The following is a 13,548-nucleotide window of genomic DNA, read 5'->3' on the forward strand; positions in this document are numbered from 1 at the left end:
CACCCATTTTTCCCCAAACCCATCCAATAAAAATTTTGAAATAGCCATTTTCTGAAAAATAGTTCAAATATCAGATAAAAAAAAACTCCGGGGTTGACACAACCCTCCAGAGACCAGGGGTAAGTGTTTAAGTTGTTCCCCTCGTTACCCCTGGGTAACAATTGAGTAATTTCACCAAAATGCAGAGAGGGGGCAAAGTTGGAGCCAGCTTTACCAGGTTTAAGCATTCTTTTTATATTATAAAATTATTAAAATTTCTCTTATTTTTCTTTATATAAGAAATATAAAAAGAATTTCGTATAGGAATCATGGCAAATTTTCCATGGAAAGTTATACCCCCAGAAACTTTCCCTACAGAAAATTCTCCCTATGTAAAACAATCCAGTAGGGAATCCCCCCGAAAAATGTCTGAATACTTCCCAATATCAAATAACGTACTATACGTATACAATTAGCAAACATCATAACTTAGAGCCCTTTCCCCAGCACCTTTGGGGGAAGGGGTCATGTTATCCCTAAGAGCGCAGTTATTGAGCCTTTAAACTATACTGAACAAAACGGTTATCTGAAAACTTTGACCGGACGACTTTGGGTAAAAAGAGGCATGTGAGGGAGCATGGTTGTCCACCAAACTTTTTGCTCATATCAAACGGGAACTAGAATTTCTAATTGCCATTTGAATGAGCTCTCCCTAGACATTTTAAGACCCCTGGTTCGATATGATCCCTCTGGATAAAAATTACACGCGTTCGCGAAAAATTCTTTCTTCTCGCTAAACATACAAAATTCCACAATTTTTTCAGTTGTGAGCTTGAAACCTTTGTAGTAGGATTTTCTTATACGCTTAACCTGAGGGTGCGATTTCTAAAATTCCTTGGCTTTTTCGGAGTGTTTCCACCTTTTTTTCAAAAATCAGGCAAATTTTTTCAGGCTCTTAGCTTTTGCTTGGTAACACTAAACTTAATGAATCTTATACATTTGATATCAGCATATGAATCCAATCCTTTTGATACATCTATTCATACCAAAATTCTGTTTTTTAGAATTACGGTTATTAGCGAACCCAGTCGTACAGCACCTACCGTTTATTAGCACAAACTGTTTAATCAAAAAGCTAACATCCAGGACACTTTTCCAAGATTTAACATCCAAGATCTATTCGAATTTTATAATAAATATTAGTTTAAGTAAGTACAAGGAACTTAATTGGTGAAATGGGATGTTCCCCCCATCTACTTTCATTTTAAGAAATATGTCTAAATTGATTGAAGATAAAGCATCACAAATTGCATCACAATCTAAAAGAAAACAACAACAGGCTGATCTTTGATCTGCTGTGAGCATTGATCTCTTGAATTTCTCTAAAACATTTTATGAAAGAAATTGAAACCTGTTTTTTTTTGGGGGGGGAGGTCTAAGTAATGGGAAAAGAAAGCTTAATTCTTTAGGTTTAGCACAAAAGTTTTCTTGTCCTCACTCCATATTTGCGGATTTATATTTTTTTTAAAAGAACAAACAGGGTTTTTTTAGTGTTCCTGGTGATAACGGAGCGGATTCAGCTTTGGAGTTGACAATCAGAAACAAGCTGCTTTTTTTCTTCGGAAAATGGAGATTTCTAAACAAACATTTATTGTGTAAGATACTCCCATTTTGACAAGACTTATCATTTAGAATGAGTATTAAAATGAAAACCTTTTTACTGTTTTCAAAAAGTAAAAAAAAAATTGTTATTTTTTAACTTCGTCCTCCCACTGTCTAAAATTCTCTTAATAATATAGAGTACTACTCTCGGTGCACCTTAAATTTTTCTTGGACCAATGCTTGGACAAAGGGGACCAAGGGAGAACAGGACGTTTTAGTTTAAAAACAATTGTTGTGAGGTACCCCAGCATGCTCCTTGTTAGTTTGAAAATAATTGTTGTGATCCGACAGAGAAAGGTTCTTTACCCGAACGGCAGTTCTAGCAGAGCTCTTCATACGAGTAATGGCTAATAAATCTTTTCCATATGTGCCCCCATCCCCTAGATGATTTGATCTCACCTGCTAGAAAATATACCAAGGGATAACAACGGAAAATAAAGATATTAAACCGGATTTATATTAGTTGAATTTCGCAAATTTCTCAATTTATTACCAGGCTTCACTTGTTTCTTTTTCTTAGAATTCAAGTTTCCTAGTGATAGTCTGATAAATAGGAACAAAGACTAAGATAATAAAAGCTACATATCTTGAATAAACACCACGTATAGCCATAAACACAAATGCTTGTATTGATAAGCTGAGCAAAAATTGCGTAGTAAAATTTTTGAAAGTAAAAAAACGGTACTGGAAACCTTTAAAGAACTAAACAGGAAACTCGTTGATAGGAAAGTGTTTGTTTTTTAATTAAAATTGATTGCTTTTTTAAATTTGTTTATCTAGCCCAAATTGTTTGATCGTTTTGTTTAAAAAAAAGGTAGTTGGAGTCAGTTTGTCGCTAGCAAATATGTTTGGGGCTTTTAAATACTCGTGGATTATTTTTTTTAACTTCTTTTCACAAAAAAAGAATAATTCCTTTTCATCTCTTTTTCCTATATAAATATATATATATATATATATATATATATATATATATATATATATATATATATATATATATATATATATATATATATATAAATAAGTTGTCTGTGGATGTTTCTGTCAGGTGACGTCATGTTTGTGTGTTGACTGACGTCATGAAGTTAGTTGTCGTCATTTTTTTTTATGACGGTGACGTCATTAAAGATATATAAGACATGCGTTCACGTAGAAATCTATTAATGTTTAACTTTAAAATGACTGATGAGCTTACAATGGCAGCAGCCGAGGAAGATGCTCAAAGAGTCTATGCCAAAAAACTTGCTGCTGATAGAGAAAGTCAGAAAAGAAAGCGTGCCGAGGAATCAAAAGAACAGCAAGGAAACAGGCTTGAGGCTGATAGAGAAAGAAAGAACAGAAAGCGTGCCGAGGAACTACCAGAGCAACGCGAAAGCAGACTTGCTGCTAAAAGAGAAAGTGAAAAAAGAAGGCGTGCCGAGGAACTACCAGAGCAACATGAAACCAGACTTGCTGCTAAAAGAGAAAGTGAACAAAGTTACAGTACGAGTGATCTATTGTCGTATGTACAAAATAACATTTCCAAGTTAACGTCGGAACAAAAAGACATTTATGATACGATAATGCATTGTGTCAATAACAACGTTGGAGAAATTTTCTTTTTGGATGCGCCAGGAGGTACTGGTAAAACGTTTGTGATAAAACTGTTTCTGGCATCAATTCGATCAAAAAATGATATAGCGTTGGCAATTGCGTCGTCCGGAATAGCCGCAACATTGCTGCCTGGTGGAAGAACTGCTCATTCCGCTTTGAAATTGCCTCTGAATTTGCATTCTACAGAAACTCCCACGTGCAATATTTCCAAATCATCGGGGATGGGTAAAGTATTGCAGCAATGCAAACTTATTATTTGGGATGAGTGCACAATGGCACACAAAAAATCGCTCGAGGCTCTGGATCAATGCTTGAAAGATTTGCGAGGGAAGTCGAAACCCTTTGGCAGCACATTAATATTGCTTGCGGGAGATTTCAGGCAAACATTACCTATAATACCTAGATCAACTCCTGCAGACGAAATGAATGCTTGCCTGAAAAATTCTAATTTATGGGCACACGTAAAAACATTAAAATTAACTACAAATATGCGTGTCCGATTGCAAAACGATGACTCTGGTCAAACATTTTCAGATCAATTGCTGGCAATTGGAAACGGAAAGCTCCCAGTAGACTCAATTTCAGGACGTATACAACTACCTGCTGATTTCTGTAATTTAGTGACGTCCAAAAATGAATTGATTGAAAAAGTATTTCCGAATATTCTAAAAAATTATAAAAATAATAAATGGCTAAGTGAAAGAGCGATTCTCGCACCCAAAAATATAGACGTCCACGAAATCAACAATATTGTTTTGACCAAGATTCGAGACCAGGCAGTCCTTTACAAGTCAGTCGACACAGTTTTGGAACCAAATGAAGCGGTTAATTATCCATCTGAATTTTTAAATTCCGTGGATCTTTCAGGGTTTCCACCACACGTGCTACAACTAAAAATAGGCGTACCAATAATACTTTTAAGAAATATCAACCCACCAAAGCTTTGCAATGGCACGCGACTTGCCGTAAAAAAAGCAATGGAAAACCTAATAGAGGCCACAATCTTGACAGGGCCTTTTGAGGGTGAGGCTGTTCTTATTCCTCGCATTCCCATGATTCCAACGGATCTGCCTTTTCAATTTAAAAGATTACAATTCCCAATTCGATTAGCATTTGCACTCACCATTAACAAAGCTCAAGGTCAATCATTAGAAAAATGTGGTATAGATCTTAATACTGATTGTTTTTCCCATGGACAATTGTACGTTGCATGTTCGAGGGTCGGTAAACCTGACAATCTATTTATATGCAACGACAATTGGACAGCGAAGAATGTTGTATATTCGCAAGTTTTGTGCAGTTAATTTGTATTGTATCTATCTATCTATATAAAAACGAGTTGTGTGTATGCATGTTTGTTTGTTTGTAAAAAGAGCGTTTGCATATGATGTCATTATTAGTACATACGGCTTTGTATAGGCACAGACAATGGGAAAGCCAAGAATGTTGTATATTCGCAATTTTTACGTAGTTTGAAACACATATATAAATCTATCTATATTCACAGGTGGGACACAGGGACACAACTACAATGGCGCGTAACTAATATGGCGCGTAACGACTTACGTGCGCGGGGGGGGCTTGGGGGGGGGGGGCGCGAAGTGCCCCACCAACTAGGTGTTGGGGTGGTGCGAAGCGCCACCCCAACAGCTAGTATATAAATATATATATATATATATATATATATATATATATATATATATATATATATATATATATATATATATATATATATATATATATATATATATATATATATATATATATTAGACAATATTTTTGTTCCTGGAAAGACTAAGCAGACGCTTATCCAAATTAACACCATTCTTCGTCCTGCCTTGATGCTTAAGTGACACGTCAAATCTTTGAAGTTCTTCACACGAAGAATCTAAAATAAAGATGGATCAAACTACTTGGAGTTTACAATACGGTTTATTCAACGTTTCGATCAAATTGATAAATGGTGGTTGGAACACCAAATATAAAACTAAAATATTTCTTTATAACTAAATTAAGTATCACCATAAGAATTACAAAGCATAAGAAAACTATTTTTTCAAGCTTCTTTTTTAAGTTTCCCGCTATGTTCTATCGCTCGTGTCCTTCTTCCTTGATAAACATGACAAGAGTTCTTTTTTATCAACTGAGTAAGTTCGATTTTTCCTTTCTAAGATTCACGACCTCCTTGTATCTTAGGAAGGTGCACCAGATGATGTCTCATACTGTGATTCATAATGATGTCTCACACACACACACGCAGACACACACTTCGAAAAAGGCTCATTCGATTAGAAATTGAAAAGGCTAGTACCCTTTTATTAGTCAACAGTAATTGAAGGGCAACGAGCCCCCTCCCCCTCCACACCCAGAAATTCCAAAAACACATCTAATTAAAATTTTGAGATGGCCATTTTGTTCAGTGTAGTTGGAATGTCTGGAAATCATGTCTTTGACAACCCCAAACCTTCTCAAGACGAGAACATAATTCGCGCTTTACTGAAAAACAAGAGCTAAGAGCTCATATGGCACTTGTGACGAGGCAAGAAGAGCTAAGAGCCAAGAGATCATATGGTATGAGATCTAGCAAAATTCTATGAATCAATAGATTGATTTAAAAGGAAAATAAGAGGCTTAATGCCGGTCAGGATTTAAAATAAGAGCTCTGAGTCACGATGTCCTTCTAAATATCAAAATTCATTAAGATCCGATCACCCACTCGTATGTTATAAATACCTAATTTTTTCTATTTTTCCTCTCCCTTTAGCCAACCCAGATGTTCGAATCTGGGAAAACCACTTTATCAAGTCAATTTGTGCAGCTCCCTGTCACACCTGCCAATTTTCATCGTCCGAGCACGTCCAGAAGCACCAAACTCGCCAAACCACTGAACCCCTCCCCCCGACTCCACCAAAGAGAGCGAATCCAGTACGGTTCCGTCAATCACGTATCAAGGACATTTGCTTATTCTATCCACCAAGCTTCATCCCGATTCCTCCACGCCAAGTGTTTTCCCCTCCAAATCCCCCCAATGACGAAAGATCTGGTCTGGATTTGAAATAAGAGCTCTGAGACATGAATTCCTTCTAAATATCAAATTTCATTAAGATCCGATAACCTATTCGTAAAATAAAAATACCCCAATTTTCACGTTCTCCAAGAATTCCGGTTTCCCCCTCCAACTCCCCCCAATGTCACAGGATCTGGTCGGAATTTAAAATTAGAGCTTTAAAGCGCAAGACCCTTCTAAATATCAAATTTCATTAAGATCTGGTCACCCTTTCGTAAGTTAAAAATACCTCAATTTTCAAAATTATCCCCTCCCCCCAAGTCATGGGTCTTAGACAAGTTTTTATTCTTCCCATCCAGTTTCATCATGATCTCACCGCTTTAAGTATTTTCTAAGATTTCCGGTTCCCCTCAACTGCCCCCCCCCCCAATTATGCTGGATCCGGTTGAGATTTAAAATAAGAGATCTGAGTCACGAGGTCCTTCTAAATATGAAGTTTCATGAAGATCCGATCACTCCTTCGTAAGTTAAAAATACTTCATTTCTTATAATTTTACTTTAATTTTCTTAAATTTTTTATAATTTTTCTCTATTGGGGTGGGGGGGGGGAATTACCCCCCCCCCCCAATAGAGCGGACCCGTTCCAATTATGTAAATCACGTATCTAAGACTTCTGCTTATTTTTCCCACCAAGTTTCACCCCGATCTCTCCAATCTAAGCGTTTTCCAGGATTTTAGGTTCCCCCACCCCAAACTCCCCCCAATGTCACCAGATCCGGTTTGGACTTAAAATAATAGCTCTGAGACACGATATCCTTCTAAATATCAAATTTCATTGAGATCCGATCACCTGTTCGTAAGTTAAAAATACCTCATTTTTTCTATTTTTTCAGAATTACCCCCCCTCCCCCCCGAATTCAGAATTCTTACTTAAACTCAATTGACTTTTCTAGTTCATCACACCGAAATAAAAACCTTTGTGTAATGTTTATTGTATAAACTTTTAAAGAAGAAGAACAAAAAAACTATTTAAAAGAAGTTATTCCAATGAAAGTAAAGGGCAAAGCTGAAACTTAAAACGAACAAAAATTATTGCTTCGCAGTTTATTTAACATATATCTACAATAATGGTACAAAGAAGCTTACTCGTGATATTTTCTTATATTTTAGAGCCTTGAAAACTAATAACTCAGATAACTCTTGTACTAGCCACTTCGTCCATTTATTGAACATGAAGCATTTTAAAAAGTTCCCAGCTGCATTCCTAACTTTCATCCTTAAGACACCATCAGCAAATTCACAAATTATTGTCTTAAGATTATTCTATCTTCGACATTGTCTAATTTTAAAATCTCCTGTTACATTTAAAAATGCAACATATTTTATCTCAGTTCTGAGTCTTGTTATTTGTCCATTATCATAAGATGATATGGTGTTCTGGTTTCAATTTGAAGTATTAAGCACTAACTTAACCATTCCAAAAGAGTTAACCATAAATCCTATTGAAGATCATTGGTTAGGAATCCTGATACGAGGGTACGAACGTAACTCAGTGGCAACCTGAAATAGGAATAAAACGGGCATAGAATTTTATAAAGCATGCATTTTACGAAGAAATCATAGATCATTCTCATTATGTATGCAAATAATCTCTTTTCAGCAGTTGTAGAAAGAGAGTCCTGTTTCTACAATAGACCACGGCCGCATCGCATTGCTAAAGGTACAAAGTTCATTAGGGATTAAGCTCATCTTTGTATTTGATCCTGCTCCTATGAAGCTAGGAACAGAAGGACCTGTGGAGTAAAATTTTTCTTTGCTTGATTAATCCATGGAAAAAAACAAAAACAGACCATTTTATATACTTTCAAAGGTTTGAGCATTAGGGGTTTATTTTCTTCTTGGACAGTAGTTGAGTTAGATGAATGAAACTCAGGAATGGATTCAGATCCTTAATGATCCCCTGGGAAGCTATTTTGAAGCACATATACACTCTTTTCCTCTTTTAATGGTCCTGTCCCTTTGCAATTAGTAAATTTATAGTTTATTACATAAATTAGCTAGGATTAAAGTGAATATATCACCTGCTGGTTTATTTATACCCTACTCTTTCTTGATTCAATAGCCTAATCACTTTGGTAAAATTCTAGTTAATTGACTTCTTGCTATCTCAGAAAGGGGTTAGGTTAAGAAAATGAAGCTTTCAGGGATGAATCTACAGACTAAAGTGTGTCCTGGGAAGGTATTTTGAAGCAATTACCTTTATTTCTTCTCCCTTTTAGGACCCTGACCTTTGATGACCTTTAAAAATATGTGTGTTATAAAAGTGAAACCTTGCAAAATAGATCTTCTGTTTAACTAAAGTACAATAAAATTGTTTTTAGCTTCCTAACTTTGCTCAATTCCATTTTATAAGGTTTTAAAGATATGCAAATACATTTCCTAAATTTTGAAAAAAGAACATTGATATGGCTAAAATCCTTCTCAAATAACAGGAATTACATTTTCAGAACTAAAAGTATAGAAAAAGCATCTAGTAACTCAAAATTAAGGTAAAATATTGTTTTGTCAAAATTTCAATAGGTATAGACCTGTCATGTAGGCAAATTTCAGGGCCCTCTAGAGAGAGAAGGAGTGGAGGAGGGTACTTTGAAATACCTTCCTGGGACATACCAGGAAGGTATTATCCCAGACATACTGGGAAGGTATACTGGAGCCTACATTTAGCCTGTAGGCCCATCCCTGAAAGTTTCATTTTTGTAACCTAAACCCTTTCCAAGATAGCAAGAAGTCAATTAACTAGAATTTTACCATATAGGTAAAATTCTACTTTAGCTAGAGTGAAAAACTAGTAGGCCTAGGCCTAACCAATTGAGCAAAATTAAATAAAACAAAAACCCTCATATCTTGTTACCAAAAAGGATTTGGAAAGAATTTTATATATCAGAGAAAAAAGTAAAATCTAAGCTGTACATCAATATCCTTATTATTAAAATTATTTAAGATCATATACTTGAAATTATTAGTTTATTGACTTACCTGCAAGGACCTCTTTTTGGAATTACCAATTATCCTATTTTGATACATATATCCTTTTAGTGTTTCATTTTTTTTCACATGTTGTTGTTTAGGGTTTGACATATCCCACCAACAGGTCATATGCATTCATATCACTTAATTATTCTGTGCCTTCTGTAATCACTAGCTTGCCTGGGTGTCACTTCAGTCAATATTCACTGGACCAGAATATGTATCACTTAACTTGCTATTGGAGAGGTGTTATTCACCTGCAGCAACTGCCTGCCTTGAGAAACAGAAATCAAAATACTGCTACTATGCATTCTCATACAGCAATTAAAATACATATAGGCTACAGCACAGTTGCACTAAATAATACAACTTTACACATTATAACCTTTCACAGCCAGATATAAAAATTTAACCAGATAAAATAAAAGAGATGTATGGTATCCCAGAACAGAACACATTATGAATACTTTAAGTGCCTTCTCATAGCAATTCCTTAGTAGCCTACTTCCCTTTTTTCATATTTTCTACAGTTAAAGATGATGTGATATATGTCTTCATACACTCCAAATGTGTCACTGTTGGGAGATGGGGTCATTTTCCAATGGAATATTGTTGATTTTGTCTTTGCATGGCCACATCTAAGACAAAATATGCAACTAGAAAGGGTACAAGTTGTGAGGTACATTCTTTTGATGGCTGGTTATAATCATAGAGATCCAGGAGATGGGTATAGGAAGAATTTAGCTAAGCCTCAAAATTTTTGAACTGATTGAAAAGACAAACTCAGGACCAGTAATAGGGGTTTGAGTGATCAGGCCCTGTTGGTACACTTGTTTTGCAGACTGATCTGCTAATTTGTTTCCTTTTATACCACAGTGTGCTGGAATTCCTATAAATAGAACAGATATACCCTTTTTTGCAAGTTCTGTAACCAAATTTCCAATCTCAATGGCAACATTTCTTGCTTGGTGTTGCTGGCATGAGAGGTAATCCAGAGTTGACAGTGCATCAGTGCAAACAGTATACTTCTGATATTTGATCTCAGTTTGGCTTGATAAAGCTTGAAGTGGAAACTTAATTGCCATACACTCTGCAGAGAAAACTGTCAGGCTGGGGGGGGAGAGAAACTGTAGGAAAGAGACAGGCTTTTGGGGGTATAGCACAACTGTGTTTTGTTTCTGTCTTTGAGCCATCTGTGTAAACTTGGATATAGTCCTGATATTCTGCCAACTCTCCCAGGAATATGGTTTTCACTAGTGCTTTGGGAGGACCCTCATTTTTTTCAATGCTGGTCCTAGAAATAATAAATTCCCCAATTCTTTTGGAGGCACTAGGAGAATTATCATCCAAATTAAGAGTCAGCCTGCCACCCTATATGAACTCTTCCATGCCAGGAAGGCAAAACAGGATCTGGAAAGAGGGCCTTAGTTGGTTTAAAGCAGACATCAGGGTTGTGATGGTTAATGATTTCTTTGTAGATAATGTTGTTGTTGAGCCTTATTTTCTATGCAAAATATCTTGCAAAGAGATATTTTCTTCTGGAGTGAAGAGACTGGATCCCCACTTCACAGTACATAGCTGCAATAGGAGTAGATTTTAGGCCACCAAGAACTCTTCATAAGATTGCATGGAGGGTAGTGTCAAGTTTCTTCAGGAGACATTTCTTAGCAGATCCATGTATAAATGATCTGTAGTCTATATTGGATATCACCACTGACTTGACAATAGTTGAAGCAAAGACTGTTGGGGCTCCTCTTCTTTTAAGGCAGAGAGCATTAATGAAGTTTTGTCTTTGTTTGAGGGTGCCAATCTGCTCATCAAGATGGGGTTTTGATCTCATTTTTTGGTCAAATAAAACTCCCACAAAGTGCATGTGTTCTGTAACTACAATCTGTTGTCCATTCAGTTTCACCTGTAGTTTGAAAGCAGCCAAGTTATGCACTTCTTGAAGCCTTAAATGACTGGACAGAAGCCATTGAGAGTGGAAAGTCTGTTCTTGCAGTATTCTTTGATGTGAAAAAGGCCTTTGACTCAGTCCCTCTCTTGGAATTACTAAACCAACTCAAAATCTTCATTCTGGCCCCCTCCATTACCACCTGGATAGAGGATTTCCTCAAAAGCCAATCTCAGCAAACAAGAATCAATGGAATTTTCTCCAAGCAAAGTCACATAGAAAGCAGTGTCATCCAGGGCAGCACCCCCAGGCCCACATGGCTCCTACTCCACATAAACTTTGCCACCACAGGGCTAAGCAGCCCCCACAAAATATATGCAGACAAGACAAAGATCTACCGTAAATACAACAGCCAAGACAATGTAGACACCCTGTAAAGAGACATCAACATTTTCACTTCAAACCTTTAAAATCTTGGCCTCAAACTCAACATCATGAAGTGCAAAGTAATGTGGATTGGCAGACCAAGAGACAGCTACCCCCCTCATCTAACAATTCAAGACAAGCTGGGCAAACACATACTATGCCAGTCAAACATAAGGAAAAAGACCTTGGCATCAACATTGATAATGAGCTCAAATTTCACTATATATATATATATATATATATATATATATATATATATATATATATATATATATATATATATATATATATATATATATATATATATATATGTATATATATATATATAAATGAACTTACATCAGATTGTGAGAATTAAAACTAAATAATTAAAAACACTTTTTAAAACTTTTTTTAAAAATAGCCATAGCATCCTTACTTCAACAAAGTTCAACCAGGACTGGTGAAAGAATGAAATGAGAATATAAGATTATTCAAACTAAAGAGAACAAAATGATTAGATGCAATTTCTTAAAGCTAATCTTGCTTGTTTAGCAGCCTTTCTCAAAGGCCTTTTTGTAGTTGGTTCAGTACTATTATAAATCGGTTTAGTAAAATATTTTGTTAGATCATTTTTAATTAAATTTGAGTATAAAGAATTTAGTGAGTATTCCCCTAAGTCCCTGTTCAAAGAAATATTATTATTTATTTTGAGATTAATTTCGATTGATTCTCGAACCATCTGTTTTATTCCCAAATCATTACTGATGAGAGAAGAGTTTTCAAAAAGTATCATGTGGGACGGATTATTAAATATATGCCAACCTAAAGTAGAATCAAAGGAATTGTTGGAACTATTTGAAATTAAGGCCTTGTCTATGTCATTTTTATGCTGTTTTAACCGTTTGTCTAGATTCTGATGGGTCCTGCCGACATAGTAATTTCCACAATCACAAGGTATTTGATAGACCCCTCTTTGGCGAGTAACTGGGGTCCTATCTTTACCTGAATTTAAGAAATTGATGATTTTAAAATTATTAGTAAAGACTACATACAGATTATTTTTTGTACAAATATTTTTTAATTTTGTTGTAATCTTTGGGATGTATGGAAGATAGACAATATTTGAGGGCTTATCAGTAGCCTCACATTGTAAAGTATCTTCTTTGATTTTACAAGAATGTCTTTTTATTCTATGGTTAATTATTTTACTGACAAAAGGAATGGGGTATCCATTACCAAAAAGAATATCTCTGATAAAGTTTATTTCTGCATTTATATATGAATTGGAGCAAATAACAGCCAAAAAAGTTTAAGCCTCCTACCAATTCCACACCGGAAAATTTGCATGACATAAAAATACTATCTAATCTCCAAAAAGATTCTTCTATTATAATAACTAAAGCAGACAAAAGCAATTCACTTGTTGTCATGAATACGACAACTATGACAACAAAATTCTTTTGCATTTAAATGACACAATTACATATAAAACAATAACTCATGATCCTACTGATCAGTTTGCTAATAATATTATAAATGAATTAAAGCAGCTAAAACAAAATGGTAAAATCACCCCACAACTATACAATAAATTTTTTCCCCGTGGTAGTTTCAGTCCTAAACTCTACGGTTTACCAAAAATACATAAACAGGGTATTCCCTTAAGACCTATAGTAGCTTGTACTAAAGCCCCCGCTGCCAATATTGGAAAATGGCTTTGCACAGCTTTCAAACCTTTATTGTATTCTCAAAATTCCTATATTCGTAACTCGGCAGATTTGGTTAAAAAACTTAGCAACACAAGTATTTCAGAAAACACAATAGTTAGTAGTTTTGACATTGTTTCCATGTATACAAATATAGATGTAATTATTTCAGAGGAATTATTAAAAAATAAAATAGAAGAAAATTACCACTTGATTGAGACTTCAGCGACAGGAATTGATTGTGAAGTTTTAATGACTCTTGTTAAAATTTGTAA

The 13,548-nt window shown here is 35.3% G+C and overlaps 1 protein-coding gene across 3 annotated transcripts in view; it reads left to right on the top strand.

Annotated features, from left to right (window-relative positions):
* Positions 1-7,830: 7,830 nt before the first annotated feature.
* Positions 7,831-13,548, top strand: part of LOC136043829 (DDB1- and CUL4-associated factor 6-like) — a 100,931-nt gene continuing 95,213 nt past the window's right edge. For all 3 annotated transcript variants that reach the window (XM_065728759.1, XM_065728760.1, XM_065728761.1), the window contains exon 1: positions 7,831-7,958. In XM_065728759.1, the coding sequence (XP_065584831.1) occupies positions 7,874-7,958 (85 nt within the window). In that variant the 5' untranslated portion in view covers positions 7,831-7,873. The remainder of the gene's footprint in view (positions 7,959-13,548) is intronic.

This window comes from Artemia franciscana, chromosome 2 (genome assembly GCF_032884065.1).
Source record: "Artemia franciscana chromosome 2, ASM3288406v1, whole genome shotgun sequence".
Taxonomy (NCBI): domain Eukaryota; kingdom Metazoa; phylum Arthropoda; class Branchiopoda; order Anostraca; family Artemiidae; genus Artemia; species Artemia franciscana.